Raw genomic sequence first — 18507 nt, forward strand, 5'->3', positions numbered from 1 at the left:
ACCATCAGGAATGTAACAGGTTCTGGTGAGCCGTCACATTATGTAGAAACGACCATCAGGTTCTGGTGAGCTGTCACATTATGTAGAAACGACCATCAGGTTCTGGTGAGCCATCACATTATGTAGAAACGACCATCAGGTTCTGGTGAGCCGTCACATTATGTAGAAACGACCATCAGGTTCTGGTGAGCCGTCACATTATGTAGAAACGACCATCAGGTTCTGGTGAGCCGTCACATTATGTAGAAACGACCATCAGGTTCTGGTGAGCCGTCACATTACGTAGAAACGACCATCAGGTTCTGGTGAGCTGTCACATTATGTAGAAACGACCATCAGGAATGTAACATCAGGTTCTGGTGAGCCGTCACATTACGTTGAAACGACCATCAGGTTCTGGTGAGCCGTAACATTATGTAGAAACGACCATCAGGAATGTAACATCAGGTTCTGGTGAGCCGTCACATTATGTAGAAACGACCATCAGGTTCTGGTGAGCCGTCACATTATGTAGAAACGACCATCAGGTTCTGGTGAGCCGTCACATTATGTAGAAACGACCATCAGGTTCTGGTGAGCCGTCACATTATGTAGAAACGACCATCAGGTTCTGGTGAGCCGTCACATTATGTAGAAACGACCATCAGGTTCTGGTGAGCCGTCACATTATGTAGAAACGACCATCAGGTTCTGGTGAGCCGTCACATTATGTAGAAACGACCATCAGGTTCTGGTGAGCCGTCACATTATGTAGAAACGACCATCAGGTTCTGGTGAGCCGTCACATTATGTAGAAACGACCATCAGGAATGTAACAGGTTCTGGTGAGCTGTCACATTATGTAGAAACGACCATCAGGAATGTAACAGGTTCTGGTGAGCTGTCACATTATGTAGAAACGACCATCAGGAATGTAACAGGTTCTGGTGAGCTGTCACATTATGTAGAAACGACCATCAGGTTCTGGTGAGCCGTCACATTATGTAGAAACGACCATCAGGAATGTAACAGGTTCTGGTGAGCCGTCACATTATGTAGAAACGACCATCAGGTTCTGGTGAGCCGTCACATTATGTAGAAACGACCATCAGGAATGTAACATCAGGTTCTGGTGAGCTGTCACATTATGTAGAAACGACCATCAGGAATGTAACAGGTTCTGGTGAGCCGTCACATTATGTAGAAACGACCATCAGGAATGTAACAGGTTCTGGTGAGCCGTCACATTATGTAGAAACGACCATCAGGTTCTGGTGAGCTGTCACATTATGTAGAAACGACCATCAGGTTCTGGTGAGCCGTCACATTATATAGAAACGACCATCAGGAATGTAACAGGTTCTGGTGAGCTGTCACATTATGTAGAAACGACCATCAGGAATGTAACAGGTTCTGGTGAGCTGTCACATTATGTAGAAACGACCATCAGGTTCTGGTGAGCCGTCACATTATGTAGAAACGACCATCAGGAATGTAACAGGTTCTGGTGAGCTGTCACATTATGTAGAAACGACCATCAGGAATGTAACAGGTTCTGGTGAGCTGTCACATTATGTAGAAACGACCATCAGGTTCTGGTGAGCCGTCACATTATGTAGAAACGACCATCAGGAATGTAACAGGTTCTGGTGAGCTGTCACATTATGTAGAAACGACCATCAGGAATGTAACATCAGGTTCTGGTGAGCCGTCACATTATGTAGAAACGACCATCAGGAATGTAACAGGTTCTGGTGAGCTGTCACATTATGTAGAAACGACCATCAGGAATGTAACATCAGGTTCTGGTGAGCTGTCACATTATGTAGAAACGACCATCAGGTTCTGGTGAGCTGTCACATTATGTAGAAACGACCATCAGGAATGTAACATCAGGTTCTGGTGAGCTGTCACATTATGTAGAAACGACCATCAGGTTCTGGTGAGCCGTCACATTATGTAGAAACGACCATCAGGTTCTGGTGAGCCGTCACATTATGTAGAAACGACCATCAGGTTCTGGTGAGCTGTCACATTATGTAGAAACGACCATCAGGAATGTAACATCAGGTTCTGGTGAGCCGTCACATTATGTAGAAACGACCATCAGGTTCTGGTGAGCCGTCACATTATGTAGAAACGACCATCAGGTTCTGGTGAGCCGTCACATTATGTAGAAACGACCATCAGGTTCTGGTGAGCTGTCACATTATGTAGAAACGACCATCAGGTTCTGGTGAGCCGTCACATTATGTAGAAACGACCATCAGGTTCTGGTGAGCCGTCACATTATGTAGAAACGACCATCAGGTTCTGGTGAGCCGTCACATTATGTAGAAACGACCATCAGGTTCTGGTGAGCCGTCACATTACGTAGAAACGACCATCAGGTTCTGGTGAGCCGTCACATTATGTAGAAACGACCATCAGGTTCTGGTGAGCCGTCACATTATGTAGAAACGACCATCAGGAATGTAACAGGTTCTGGTGAGCTGTCACATTATGTAGAAACGACCATCAGGTTCTGGTGAGCCGTCACATTACGTAGAAACGACCATCAGGTTCTGGTGAGCCGTCACATTATGTAGAAACGACCATCAGGTTCTGGTCAGCTGTCACATTATGTAGAAACGACCATCAGGTTCTGGTGAGCCGTCACATTACGTAGAAACGACCATCAGGAATGTATCAGGTTCTGGTGAGCCGTCACATTATGTAGAAACGACCATCAGGTTCTGGTGAGCCGTAACATTACGTAGAAACGACCATCAGGAATGTAACATCAGGTTCTGGTGAGCCGTCACATTATGTAGAAACGACCATCAGGTTCTGGTCAGCTGTCACATTATGTAGAAACGACCATCAGGAATGTAACAGGTTCTGGTGAGCCGTCACATTATGTAGAAACGACCATCAGGAATGTAACAGGTTCTGGTGAGCTGTCACATTATGTAGAAACGACCATCAGGTTCTGGTGAGCCGTCACATTATGTAGAAACGACCATCAGGAATGTAACAGGTTCTGGTGAGCCGTCACATTATGTAGAAACGACCATCAGGTTCTGGTGAGCCGTCACATTATGTAGAAACGACCATCAGGAATGTAACAGGTTCTGGTGAGCCGTCACATTATGTAGAAACGACCATCAGGTTCTGGTGAGCCGTCACATTATGTAGAAACGACCATCAGGAATGTAACAGGTTCTGGTGAGCCGTCACATTATGTAGAAACGACCATCAGGAATGTAACTGTCACATTATGTAGAAACGACCATCAGGAATGTAACTGTCACATTGTGCGTCATACTGTTGGCTGTGATGGGATGAACATTGAGGAAACCCAAAAATGTTATTAAATTCATTCTTATAGGCTGTTTTAAAGCGAAACACTCATCTCTGTTTACACCCACATGAGGAACTCTAATAGCAAAACAAAACAGTCCCTGGTTCTCTCTCCCGACGAGTCCTTCCTTTATTCCTCCCTTCTCCTCGCCTCCTCAATCCAACTGGATGAGAAGATCTAAGGTCTCCAAAACGTTTTTTTTTTAGAAGGATGCGAGGAGAGATGATGAAAGATGAACAGAGATGAAAGAGTCTCTGTGTATTTAGCCTCTGCCATGGAAGGTGAGGTACGGTGGCTGGCAGGGGCATTATGCCGGACTTTCTTCTGTTGACAGTCCTAAGAACTGTTGTAAGACTCCAATCAAGTTGTAGAAACATCTCAAGGATTACACTTTTTTATTTTTTATAAATTTGCAAAAATGTAAGCCTCTGTACTGCCCAATCAGGAGATAGATATTCCTCATCAACCTGGATGAAGCCTCTGTACTGCCCAATCAGGAGATGGATATGCGTCTACCACAGGCAGGTAAAGTACCCACTCGAAGAAGGCCGACCCACTCCAGGAAAAAAAACGTAGCCAGGCGATATTGTCTGAATGAAAAAAGGACTAACCAGATTTGTTGTTAGCTTGGACAGTCTGCTCTCTAACATTGTAATTACAACCAGCCAATACATTGGTAGAGACATAGACCTAAGTCTACCGTGATGACAAAATTATAAACGAGATGCAGGGAGATTACCGTAGCACGCTTGAAGACTATTGAATGATATTAGAGACTTGTAGTCGTTACCCTTGACTTATTCTACATTTTGTTGTGATAAAAAAAAAAAAAAAGCAAAATAGATTAAATATATTTTTTCTACATACAGTAACTCATAACGACAAAAGTGTAAATGCAAATGTATTATGCAAATGTATTACTTGGGGGCTTTTACTTGGCTTATCGCGCTCTAGCGACTCCTTGTGGTGGGCCGGGAGCCTGCAGGCTGACCCCGGTCGTCAGTTTAACAGTGTTTCCTCTGACACGTTGGTGCAGCTGGCTACCGGGTTTAGCGAGCGGGTGTTAAGAAGCGCGGTCATGTTTCAAGTTCATCTGCATGAACTTGCAATAATATACACTGGTCCCAGGATTATTTGGGGGTCACATGATGCAAGAGCAAGTGTTAAATCTCCTCCCCTTTCCTCAGCCCCCACCAAGTCGGGTGAAAAATGGCTCCTTTCCCTGTCGGCACAAGCCTCTCAGTAGACTTCAGAGGGGAATAACGGCTAACCAACAGTGTGTGTATGTATATAGTACTACTCACTCCTCTGCCGTGTGTGTGTGTGTGTCTAGGCAGTACTACTCACTCCTCTGCCATGTGCGTGTGTGTGTGTGTGTGTCTAGGCAGTACTACTCACTCCTCTGCCGTGTGTGTGTGTGTGTGTGTCTAGGCAGTACTACTCACTCCTCTGCCGTGTGTGTGTGTGTGTGTGTCTAGGCAGTACTACTCACTCCTCTGCCGTGTGTGTGTGTGTGTGTGTGTCTAGGCAGTACTACTCACTCCTCTGCCGTGTGTGTGTGTGTGTGTGTGTGTCTAGGCAGTACTACTCACTCCTCTGCCATGTGTGTGTGTGTGTGTGTGTGTGTGTGTGTCTAGGCAGTACTACTCACTCCTCTGCCATGTGTGTGTGTGTGTGTGTGTGTGTGTGTGTGTGTGTGTGTGTGTGTGTGTGTGTGTGTGTGTGTGTGTGTCTAGGCAGTACTACTCACTCCTCTGCCATGTGTGTGTGTGTGTGTGTCTAGGCAGTACTACTCACTCCTCTGCTGTGTGTGTGTGTGTGTGTGTGTGTGTGTGTAGTACTACTCACTCCTCTGCCGTGTGTGTGTGTGTGTGTGTGTGTGTGTGTGTGTGTGTGTGTGTGTGTGTAGTACTACTCACTCCTCTGCCATGTGTGTGTGTGTGTGTGTGTGTGTGTGTGTGTGTGTGTGTGTGTGTGTGTGTGTGTGTGTGTGTGTGTGTGTGTGTAGTACTACTCACTCCTCTGCCATGTGTGTGTCCTTCAGGACGTGTACGTAGATGAAGAGGGCCTGTTCATGTTTCCCCATCCGACCCAGCAGCAGGGCCCGCTCCTCCAGAAGACCTGACACAGACAAATGGCAGGTTGAAGACACCCAGGGTGCGGAAGAGTCATGGGACCAGCGTCGTTGCCAACTAGCATAGCTGGTCCCAATGCTTAAATGAGGAAGAATTATAAGCAAAGGGTTATGGGATATTAGAACTAGAGGTCGACCGATAATGATTTTTCAACGCCGATACCGATTATTGGGGGACCAAAAAAAGCAGATACCGATGAATCGGGCGATTAATGATTAAATATATTTGTAATGACAATTACAACAATACTAAATTACAACAATACTAAATGAACAATGAACCCTTTTATTTTAACTTAATACATAAATAAAATCTATTTATTCTCAAATAAATAATGAAACATGCTCAATTTGGTTTAAATAATGCAAAAACAGTGTTGGAAAAGAAAGTAAAAGTGCAATATGTGCCATGTAAAATAGCTAACATTTAAGTTCCTTGCTCAGAACATGAGAACATATGAAAGCTGGTGGTTCCTTTTAACATGAGTCTTCAATATTCCCAGGTAAGAAGTTTTAGGTTGTAGTTATTATAGGAATTATAGGACTATTTGTCTCTATACCATTTGTATTTCATGTACCTTTGACTATTGGATGTTCTTATAGGCACTTTTGTATTGCCAGCCTAATCTGGGGAGTTGATAGGCTTGAAGTCATACACAGCGCTGTGCTTCAAGCATTGCGAAGAGCTGCTGGCAAACACAAGAAAGTTTGAATGAACGTTTACGAGCCTGCTGCTGCCTACCACCGCTCAGTCAGACTGCTCTATCAAATCATAGACTATTAATAAAGGCACAGAAATATGAGCCTATGGTCATTAATATGGTCAAATCCGGAAACTATAATTTATTCTGTCAGTGAAATACTGAACCGTTACGTATTTTGTCAAACGGGTGGCATCCATAAGTCTAAATATTGCTGTTACATTGCACAACCTTCAATGTTATGTCATAATTACATAATTTCTGGTAAATTAGTTTGCAACGAGCCAGGCGGCCCAAACTGTTGCATATACCCTGACTCTGCGTGCAATGGACGCAAGAGAAGTGACAGGATTTCCCTAGTTTAATATTGCCTGCTAACCTGGATTTCTTTTAGCTAAATATGCAGGTTAAAAAAATATATACTTCTGTGTATTGATTTTAAGAAAGGCATTGATGTTTATGGCTAGGTACATTCGTGCAACGAATGTGCTTTTTTTCGCGAATGCGCTTTTGTTAAATCATCACCCGCTTGGCGAAGTAGGCTGTGATTCAATGATAACTTAACAGCCACCGCATTGATTATATGCAACGCAGGACAAGCTAGATAAACTAGTAATATCAACCATGTGTAGTTAACTAGTGATTATGTTAAGATTCAGGTTTTTTTATAAGATAAGTTTAATGCTAGCTAGCAACTTACCTTGGCTCCTTTGCTGCACTCACGTAACAGGTGGGCGGCCTGCCACGCAATTTCCTCGTTGAGTGCAATGTAATCGGCCATAATCATCGTCCAAAAATGCCGATTACCGATTGTTATGAAAACTTGAAATCGTCCCTAATTAAAATCGGTCGACCTCTAGTTGGAACCCTCGTCATCTTCAACCTACGGGAACTCATGATTCTATATGTATTGCGATCCTCATGACTCTATACGTACTGCGATCCTCATGACTCTATACGTATTGCGATCCTCATGACTCTATACGTATTGCGATCCTCATGACTCTATACGTATTGCGATCCTCATGACTCTATACGTATTGCGATCCTCATGACTCTATACGTATTGCGATCCTCATGACTCTATACGTATTGCGATCCTCATGACTCTATACGTATTGCGATCCTCATGACTCTATACGTATTGCGATCCTCATGACTCTATACGTATTGCGATCCTCATGACTCTATACGTATTGCGATCCTCATGACTCTATACGTATTGCGATCCTCATGACTCTATACGTATTGCGATCCTCATGACTCTATACGTATTGCGATCCTCATGACTCTATACGTATTGCGATCCTCATGATTCTATACGTATTGCGATCCTCATGATTCTATACGTATTGCGATCCTCATGATTCTATACGTATTGCGATCCTCATGATTCTATACGTATTGCGATCCTCATGATTCTATACGTATTGCGATCCTCATGATTCTATACGTATTGCGATCCTCATGATTCTATACGTATTGCGATCCTCATGATTCTATACGTATTGCGATCCTCATGATTCTATACGTATTGCGATCCTCATGATTCTATACGTATTGCGATCCTCATGATTCTATACGTATTGCGATCCTCATGATTCTATACGTATTGCGATCCTCATGATTCTATACGTATTGCGATCCTCATGATTCTATACGTATTGCGATCCTCATGATTCTATACGTATTGCGATCCTCATGATTCTATACGTATTGCGATCCTCATGATTCTATACGTATTGCGATCCTCATGATTCTATACGTATTGCGATCCTCATGATTCTATACGTATTGCGATCCTCATGATTCTATACGTATTGCGATCCTCATGATTCTATACGTATTGCGATCCTCATGATTCTATACGTATTGCGATCCTCATGATTCTATACGTATTGCGATCCTCATGATTCTATACGTATTGCGATCCTCATGATTCTATACGTATTGCGATCCTCATGATTCTATACGTATTGCGATCCTCATGATTCTATACGTATTGCGATCCTCATGATTCTATACGTATTGCGGTCCTCATGATTCTATACGTATTGCGGTCCTCATGATTCTATACGTATTGCGATCCTCATGATTCTATACGTATTGCGATCCTCATGATTCTATACGTATTGCGATCCTCATGATTCTATATGTATTGCGATCCTCATGATTCTATATGTATTGCGGTCCTCATGATTCTATACGTATTGCGATCCTCATGATTCTATACGTATTGCGGTTCGATACTGCGATTTTATTGTGATTAGATGTTTCAAACATATTGTTCACTTTAACACAGTGTACAAAACATTAGGAACAGCTGCTCTTTCCATGACAGACTGACCAGGTGAATCCAGGTGAAAGCTATGATCCCTTACTGATGTCACTTGTTAAATCCCCTTCAAATCAGTGTAGATGAAGGGGAGGAGACTGGTGGTTAAAGAAGGAGTTTTAAGCCTTGAGACAATTGAGACATGGATTGTGTACGTGTTTCATTCAGTGGGTGAATGGACAAGAAAAGATTGAAGTGCCTTTGAACGGGGTATGGTAGTAGGTGCCAGGTGCACCGGTTTGTGTCAAGAACTGCAACGCTGCTGGGTTTTTCACACTCAACAGTTTCCTGTGTGTATCAAGAATGGTCCACCACCCAAAGAACATCCAGCCAACTTGACACAACTGTGGGAAGCATTGGAGTCAACATGGGCCAGCATCCCTGTGGAACGCTTTCAACACCTTGTAGAGTCCACGACCTGACGAATTGAGGCTGTTCTGAGGACAAAAGGGGGGGGGGGGTGCAACTCAATATGAGGAAGACGTTCCTAATGTTTTGTACACCCAGTGTTTGTCTGCTGCAGAGAGACAAGAGTCATGGAAATAAGAGCTGAAAACACGAAGGCTCACTTTATCAGAAGAAGATGAAGAACAAGCTATAGGATGAACACTACTGGCGTTTCGGTGCAGGTACAGACAACTAGCGCTAGCTAATGCTACCTAGCAAGTACAAATCGATACTTTGAGAGTCAACATATCAATATATCGTCCAAAATAATATTGCAATATGTAACCGTATCGAATATTTTCCCACCTAACCATCCCATTCTTACCATCAAAGGGGAAGTCGCTGATAAGTCGTCCAGGCTCGTAGCTGGTAGAGACCTGCAGGAAACACAGAAGCTTGTTCCTAAACTCTCCCAGGTCCCCCTCTTCCTTCCCAGCAGCCACTGCAGGAACCCCTACAGGACAGGAAGACAGAACAGACAGATCCCAGCTGTGGAGTACCTCAGGGCAGTGTGCTAGGGCTACTTCTTTTTCTGTTATAGATCAATGATACTAGATATTCCTTAGGCCCACCCAAAACAATGTTGTCAGCTTTCTCTGTCCAATGAAATAAGCTGGCTGATAACTGCTGGCTGATAACAAGCCTCCAGTAGTGTGCATAGACATCCCCAGGCAGGGCGTGTAGTTGTAAGTGGTGAGTGGTGAGTCGTAGTCGTCGTCGTCGTAGTACTAGTAGTACTGGGTCTTACCCTCGGGCAGGGCGTTGAGGTACTGCTTCATGAGCCCCTGGACCCTCTCCAGGTACAGCTGTATCAGTACTGTAGTAGTACTAGTACTAGTAGTAGTGGTATTAGTACTAGTAGTAGTGGTATTAGTACTAGTAGTAGTGGTATTAGTACTAGTAGTAGTGGTAGTGGTATTAGTACTAGTAGTAGTGGTAGTGGTATTAGTACTAGTAGTAGTGGTAGTGGTATTAGTACTAGTAGTAGTGGTAGTGGTATTAGTACTAGTAGTAGTGGTAGTGGTACTAGTAGTAGTGGTATTAGTACTAGTAGTAGTGGTAGTGGTATTAGTACTAGTAGTAGTGGTAGTACTGGGTCTTACCCTCGGGCAGGGAGTTGAGGTACTGCTTCATGAGCCCCTGGACCCTCTCCAGGTACAGCTGAATGAGGATGTTATGGAACTCAGGTCCCGTGTCCTCCCAGACGTGTATGATGTGTTCCAGGTAGGGGACAGCCAGCTCCTTAAACCCCTCCCTCAGGAAGTTCAGGACCTTGTCTCTGGGAAGGGTCTCGACCTCCGTCAGGTCTTCAGTAAAGATCTGGGACAGAGACACACAATATGTATGACGTATATTGATAGTGAATGTATTTTAGTAAGTACACTACATGTCCAAAAGTATGTGGACACCCCCTGACAAATTAGTGGATTTGGCTATTTCAGCCACAAAATCGAGCACACATCCATGCAATCTCCATAGACAAACATTAGCAGTAGAATAGCCTTACTGAAGAGCTCAGTGACTTTCAAAGTGGCACTGTCATAGGACACCACCTTTCACAACAAATCAGTTCGTAAAATGTCTGCCCTGCTAGAGCTTCCCCGGTCAACTGTAAGTGCTGTTATTGTGAAGTGGAAACTTCTAGAAGCAACAACGGCTCAGTCGCTTAGTGGTAGGGCCACAAGCTCACAAAACGGGACCGCCGAGTGCTGAAGCGCGTAAAAATCATCTGTCCTCGGTTGCAGCACTCACTACCGAGTTCCATACTGCCTCTGGAAGCAACTTTAGCACAATAACTGTTTGTCAGAAGTTTCATGAAATGGGTTTCCATGGCCGAGAAGCCGCACACAAGCCTAAGATCACCATGTGCAATGCCAAGCGTCGGCTGGAGTGGTGTAAAGCTCTCTGCCATTGGACTCTGGAGCGGAGGAAACGCGTTCTCTGGAGGGATAAATCACGCTTCACCATCTGGTAGTCCGACAGACTAATCTGGGTTTGGCGGATTCCAGGAGAACGATACCTGTCCCAATGCATAGTGCCAACTGTAAAGTTTGGTGGAGGAGGAATAATGGTCTGGGGCTGTTTTTCATGGTTTGGGCCCCTTAGTTTCAGTGAAGGGACATCTTAATGCTACAGCATACAATGACATTCTAGATGATTCTGTGCTTCCAACAGTTTGTGGAAGGCCCTTTTCTGTTTCAGCATGACAATGCCCCAGTGCACAAAGCGAGGTCTATACAGAAATGATTTGTCGATATCGGTGTGGAAGAACTTGACTGGCATGCAAAGAGCCCTGACCTCAACCCCATCGAACACATTTGGGATGAATTGGACCGCCGGACTGTGATCCAGGCCTAATCGCCCAACATCAGTACTCGACCTCACTAATGCTCGTGGCTGAATGGAAGCAATTCCCCGCAGCATTCGTTCCAACAAACCGTGCAGTCATTATAGGGTAGGCATAGACAGTTCCAACTCCTGACAATCCTGTCTCACCTTGAGTCCGTCCTCAGGACAGATCTTCAGAACCCAGGGAGAGAACTCAAAGATAATGACCAGATTCTCCATCCCTGACAAGATATAATAGAGATGATTAATGGTACGCTCAGAGAGGACAGGGTTTGGCGTGTGAGAATGGTAGAAAGGTTACAGGATACTCAATATGGTGTTGTGGTGCTATATCAACTGTGGTGTTCTCTTCCTTAGTGCCGTCATACATCATGCTGTGTTCAAAGCCTATTATTGTAAGTCTCAATCCCAGTGTTTATTTGGATGTTTAAGTTGATGTTGGAAGGTTAACTCACCCAGTCTCTGGAGGTACTGCACCGTCCTCTCATGTCCCTTTAGAGGAGAGTTAGCTTTGGTGGACTGATCCAACAACACCTGAAGGGCTGGGGGAGGAAGAGAGGGACGTTAGCCTTGGTGGACTGATCCAACAACACCTGCAGGGGAGGAAGAGAGGGACGTTAGCCTTGGTGGACTGATCCAACAACACCTGCAGGGGAGGAAGAGAGGGACGTTAGCCTTGGTGGACTGATCCAACAACACCTGCAGCGGAGAAAGAGAGGAACGTTAGCCTTGGTGGACTGATCCAACAACACCTGCAGCGGAGAAAGAGAGGAACGTTAACCTCAGTGGACTGATCCAACAAAACCTACATGGTAGGAAGAGAGGAACGCACACAGGGTCAGGAAAAGGTGAAGGAGAGGTGTGGAGGGAGAGGAACACACAGGAAGTGGTGAAGAAGAGGTGTGGAGGAAGAGAAACGAGGGAGAGAATGCAGAACAAAAGAGCATGTGTCGCTTGTCTGTAGGTAAATAATACAATTCAGACAATAATAATATACATTTAGGTCGTCCGAATGGACAATCACCAAATGTAGAGGTTTGCGGGGATGACAACTGCTCATCAATTGGATTGCACAACGTCTTTGATTAACGACTTCTCTGCTTAACAAGGGTCCAAGGCTTCACTGCTACAGTCTACGTGTTGATTTAGGCTACCTACCTATAGACCGCTACGTGTTGATTTAGGCTACCTACCTATAGACTGCTACGTGTTGATTTAGGCTACCTACCTATAGACTGCTACGTGTTGATTTAGGCTACCTACCTATAGACTGCTACGTGTTGATTTAGGCTACCTACCTATAGACTGCTACGTGTTGATTTAGGCTACCTACCTATAGACTGCTACGTGTTGATTTAGGCTACCTACCTATAGACTGCTACGTGTTGATTTAGGCTACCTACCTATAGACTGCTACGTGTTGATTTAGGCTACCTACCTATAGACTGCTACGTGTTGATTTAGGCTACCTACCTATAGACTGCTACGTGTTGATTTAGGCTACCTACCTATAGACTGCTACGTGTTGATTTAGGCTACCTACCTATAGACTGCTACGTGTTGATTTAGGCTACCTACCTATAGACTGCTACGTGTTGATTTAGGCTACCTACCTATAGACTGCTACGTGTTGATTTAGGCTACCTACCTATAGACTGCTACGTGTTGATTTAGGCTACCTACCTATAGACTGCTACGTGTTGATTTAGGCTACCTACCTATAGACTGCTACGTGTTGATTTAGGCTACCTACCTATAGACTGCTACGTGTTGATTTAGGCTACCTACCTATAGACTGCTACGTGTTGATTTAGGCTACCTACCTATAGACTGCTACGTGTTGATTTAGGCTACCTACCTATAGACTGCTACGTGTTGATTTAGGCTACCTACCTATAGACTGCTACGTGTTGATTTAGGCTACCTACCTATAGACTGCTACGTGTTGATTTAGGCTACCTACCTATAGACTGCTACGTGTTGATTTAGGCTACCTACCTATAGACTGCTACGTGTTGATTTAGGCTACCTACCTATAGACTGCTACGTGTTGATTTAGGCTACCTACCTATAGACTGCTACGTGTTGATTTAGGCTACCTACCTATAGACTGCTACGTGTTGATTTAGGCTACCTACCTATAGACTGCTACGTGTTGATTTAGGCTACCTACCTATAGACTGCTACGTGTTGATTTAGGCTACCTACCTATAGACTGCTACGTGTTGATTTAGGCTACCTACCTATAGACTGCTACGTGTTGATTTAGGCTACCTACCTATAGACTGCTACGTGTTGATTTAGGCTACCTACCTATAGACTGCTACGTGTTGATTTAGGCTACCTACCTATAGACTGCTACGTGTTGATTTAGGCTACCTACCTATAGACTGCTACATGTTGATTTAGGCTACCTACCTATAGACTGCTACATGTTGATTTAGGCTACCTACCTATAGACTGCTACGTGTTGATTTAGGCTACCTACCTATAGACCGCTACATGTTGATTTAGGCTACCTACCTATAGACTGCTACGTGTTGATTTAGGCTACCTACCTATAGACCGCTACGTGTTGATTTAGGCTACCTACCTATAGACTGCTACATGTTGATTTAGGCTACCTACCTATAGACTGCTACAGTCTACATGTTGATGTTCAGTCTGGAACAGGCCATTAAACAACATACTAAGTCTAAATCAGTCTGTAACAAGCCAGGTAGCCTCAGAAGGAACAAAAATGAATTATTTAGGCCAGATTATTATTATTTCAAGGACATTTAAGAAAATAAATGATGAAGCATGTGACATTACAGGCTGGCAGGAGAGCTCACCATTTCAACAACAACAAACCTCTACATTTAGGCTGTATAAAATGTACATTAAATTAAAAAAAATAACGACTTAGAATTAAATAATAACGAAACGAATAATGCCTTCAGTGCCTTTTGATTTCCCTTTTAGAAACACGAGCGGTGTCAGTCGTTGGTTTGAGGATCATACGGTGAGCGATGCATGGTCTAGTTCATACATTTATCCTAGCAGATGTACTTATATTCCCATGTCCTAACCACAGTCAACACAAATCTATTTTATAACAACAATATCATGGAATAAAATAGAAAGTAACAGTTTCACCCCCAAATGTAAAAAAATAATAATAATCTCTCCTCTACAAGTGCATATAGATCGACCTGATGATATGGCCGCTGTGTTAAAAGACAAAATGGCTTTTTCTCCAATTCATTGATGATCAGTAAACTGGTTTTGTTAAGCTACATTATTTACAACTTTAGCATTGTTCCATCTCTTACGACTATCCTCTTCTTTAACAATAGCCTGTATAGAAGTGTCTGTTGCTGCAAAGAAACCACTACTAACGGACACCAATAAGAAGAAGAAGAGACTTGCTTTGGCCAAGAAACACGAGCAATGGACATTAGACCGGTGGAAATAAATTGTTTGGTCTGATGAGTCCAAATTGGAGATTTTTGGTTCCAACCGCCGTGTCTTTGTGAAACGCAAAGTAGGTGAACGGATGATCTCTGCATGTGTGGTTCCCACCGTGAAGTATGGAGGAGGAGGTGTGATGGTGCTTTGCTGGTGACACTGTCTGTGATTTATTTAGAATTCAAGGCACACTTAACCAGCAAGGCTACCACAGCCTTCTGCAGCGATACGCCATCCCATCTGGTTTGGGCTTAGTGGGACTATCATTTGTTTTTCAACAGGACAATGACCCAACACATCTCCAGAATTTGTAAGGGGTATTTGACCAAGGAGTGCTGCATCAGATGACCTGGCCTCCACAATCACCCAACCTCGACCCAATTGAGATGGTTTGGGATGAGTTGGACCGCAGAGTGAAGGAAAAGCAGCCAACAAGTGCTCAGCATATGTGGGAACTCATTCAAGACTGTTGGAAAAGCATTCCAGGTGAAGCTGGTTGAGAGAATGCCAAGATTGCGCAAAGCTGCCATCAAGGCAAAGGGTGGCTACTTTGAAGAATCTCAAATATAAAATATATTTTGAGTTGTTTAACACTTTTTTGGTTACTACATGATTCCATATGTGTTATTTCATAGTTTTGATGTCTTCACTATTATTCTACAATGTAGAAAATAGTAAAAAAAAAAAAAAAAACTTTGAATGAGTAGGTTTGTCCAAACTTTGACTGGTAGTGTAGTTGTCGTGTTAGTATTCTTCAGACACAACCACAATGAGACCGTGAAGCATGGAGGAGGAGGTGTGATGGTGCTCATTACCTTTCTGATGCAGGCCCTTCTTCTCATAGAGGATGATGAGCTCGCTGTACTTGTGGGCCTTCTTCAGGATGTACTCACTCTCCTCAATGTGACAGTGATTATTATCCAGACGCAACAGAGGGGACACCAGGGCCACGTTGGTCTGGAGAGAGGAGAGAGACACTAGATTAACAGAGGGGACACCAGGGGCCACGTTGGTCTGGAGAGAGGAGAGAGACACTAGATTAACAGAGGGGACACGTTGGTCTGGAGAGAGACACTAGATTAACAGAGGGGACACCAGGGGCCACGTTGGTCTGGAGAGAGGAGAGAGACACTAGATTAACACAGGGGACACGTTGGTCTGGAGAGAGACACTAGATTAACACGGGGGACACCAGGGGCCACGTTGGTCTGGAGAGAGACACTAGATTAACACAGGGGACACCAGGGGCCACGTTGGTCTGGAGAGAGGAGAGAGACACTAGCTAGATTAACACAGGGGACACCAGGGGCCACGTTGGTCTGGAGAGAGGAGAGATTAACACGGGGGACACCAGGGGCCACGTTGGTCTGGAGAGAGACACTAGATTAACACAGGGGACACCAGGGGCCACGTTGGTCTGGAGAGAGGAGAGAGACACTAGATTAACACGGGGGACACCAGGGGCCACGTTGGTCTGGAGAGAGGAGAGAGACACTAGATTAACACAGGGGACACCAGGGGACACGTTGGACTAGATTAACACAGGGGACACCAGGGGCCACGTTGGTCTGGAGAGAGGAGAGAGACACTAGATTAACAGAGGGGCCACGTTGGTCTGGAGAGAGGAGAGAGACACTAGATTAACAGAGGGGACACCAGGGGCCACGTTGGTCTGGAGAGAGGAGAGAGACACTAGATTAACACAGGGGATACCAGGGGCCACGTTGGTCTGGAGAGAGACACTAGATTAACAGAGGGGACACCAGGGGCCACGTTGGTCTGGAGAGAGGAGAGAGACACTAGATTAACACAGGGGATACCAGGGGCCACGTTGGTCTGGAGAGAGACACTAGATTAACACAGGGGACACCAGGGGCCACGTTGGTCTGGAGAGAGACACTAGATTAACACAGGGGACACCAGGGGCCACGTTGGTCTGGAGAGAGGAGAGAGACACTAGATTAACAGAGGGGACACCAGGGGCCACGTTGGTCTGGAGAGACACGAGATTAAACATAAGCAATATAAAACTCATCTTATTTCTGAAGAAGGACTAAGGAATGAGTTTGTTGAGCTGGTTTTAGGGACACAGATGAAGACTAGTCCTGGACTAAAAAGCACACTCAATTTGGGCAGTACGTCTGAGGGATCCATACGTACATTAAGGTACCATTACAATGGAATGGGGAGTACGTCTGAGGGATCCATTCGTACATTAAGGTAGCATTACAATGGAATGGGGAGTACGTCTGAGGGATCCATACGTACATTAAGGTAGCATTACAATGGAATGGGCAGTACGTCTGAGGGATCCATACGTACATGCAGGTAGCATTACAATGGAATGGGGAGTACGTCTGAGGGATCCATACGTACATTAAGGTAGCATTACAATGGAATGGGGAGTACGTCTGAGGGATCCATACGTACATTAAGGTAGCATTACAATGGAATGGGGAGTACGTCTGAGGGATCCATACGTACATTAAGGTAGCATTACAATGGAATGGGGAGTACGTCTGAGGGATCCATACGTACATTAAGGTAGCATTACAATGGAATGGGGAGTACGTCTGAGGGATCCATACGTACATTAAGGTAGCATTACAATGGAATGGGGAGTACGTCTGAGGGATCCATACGTACCATGCAGGTAGCATTACAATGGAATGGGGAGTACGTCTGAGGGATCCATACGTACCATGCAGGTAGCATTACAATGGAATGGGCAGTACGTCTGAGGGATCCATACGTACCATGCAGGTAGCATTACAATGGAATGGGGAGTACGTCTGAGGGATCCATACGTACCATGCAGGTAGCATTACAATGGAATGGGCAGTACGTCTGAGGGATCCATACGTACCATGCAGGTAGCATTACCATGGAATGGGGAGTACGTCTGAGGGATCCATACGTACATGCAGGTAGCATTACAATGGAATGGGGAGTACGTCTGAGGGATCCATACGTACATGCAGGTAGCATTACAATGGAATGGGCAGTACGTCTGAGGGATCCATACGTACCATGTAGGTAGCATTACAACGGAATGGGCAGTACGTCTGAGGGATCCATACGTACATGCAGGTAGCATTACAATGGCATGGGGGGTACGTCTGAGGGATCCATACGTACATTAAGGTAGCATTACAACGGAATGGGGAGTACGTCTGAGGGATCCATACGTACCATGCAGGTAGCATTACAATGGAATGGGGAGTACGTCTGAGGGATCCATACGTACATGCAGGTAGCATTACAATGGAATGGGGAGTACGTCTGAGGGATCCATACGTACATGCAGGTAGCATTACAATGGAATGGGCAGTACGTCTGAGGGATCCATACGTACCATGCAGGTAGCATTACAATGGAATGGGGAGTACGTCTGAGGGATCCATACGTACCATGCAGGTAGCATTACAATGGAATGGGGAGTACGTCTGAGGGATCCATACGTACATGCAGGTAGCATTACAATGGAATGGGGAGTACGTCTGAGGGATCCATACGTACATGCAGGTAGCATTACAATGGAATGGGCAGTACGTCTGAGGGATCCATACGTACCATGCAGGTAGCATTACAATGGAATGGGGAGTACGTCTGAGGGATCCATACGTACCATGCAGGTAGCATTACAATGGAATGGGGAGTACGTCTGAGGGATCCATACGTACATGCAGGTAGCATTACAATGGAATGGGGAGTACGTCTGAGGGATCCATACGTACATTAAGGTAGCATTACAACGGAATGGGGAGTA

At 44.8% G+C, this 18507-nt stretch overlaps 1 protein-coding gene across 3 annotated transcripts in view; it reads right to left on the reverse strand.

Annotated features, from left to right (window-relative positions):
• The window catches only part of LOC129813292 (vam6/Vps39-like protein), a 47065-nt gene that overhangs the window by 12144 nt on the left and 16414 nt on the right, over positions 1–18507 (reverse strand). For all 3 annotated transcript variants that reach the window (XM_055865626.1, XM_055865625.1, XM_055865627.1), the window contains exons 14-19: positions 15554–15695; positions 11744–11830; positions 11436–11509; positions 10043–10259; positions 9265–9393; positions 5341–5443 (exon numbers count right to left, since the gene is read on the reverse strand). In XM_055865626.1, the coding sequence (XP_055721601.1) occupies positions 5341–5443; positions 9265–9393; positions 10043–10259; positions 11436–11509; positions 11744–11830; positions 15554–15695 (752 nt within the window). The remainder of the gene's footprint in view (positions 1–5340; positions 5444–9264; positions 9394–10042; positions 10260–11435; positions 11510–11743; positions 11831–15553; positions 15696–18507) is intronic.

The sequence above is a fragment of the Salvelinus fontinalis genome, chromosome 16 (genome assembly GCF_029448725.1).
Source record: "Salvelinus fontinalis isolate EN_2023a chromosome 16, ASM2944872v1, whole genome shotgun sequence".
Taxonomy (NCBI): domain Eukaryota; kingdom Metazoa; phylum Chordata; class Actinopteri; order Salmoniformes; family Salmonidae; genus Salvelinus; species Salvelinus fontinalis.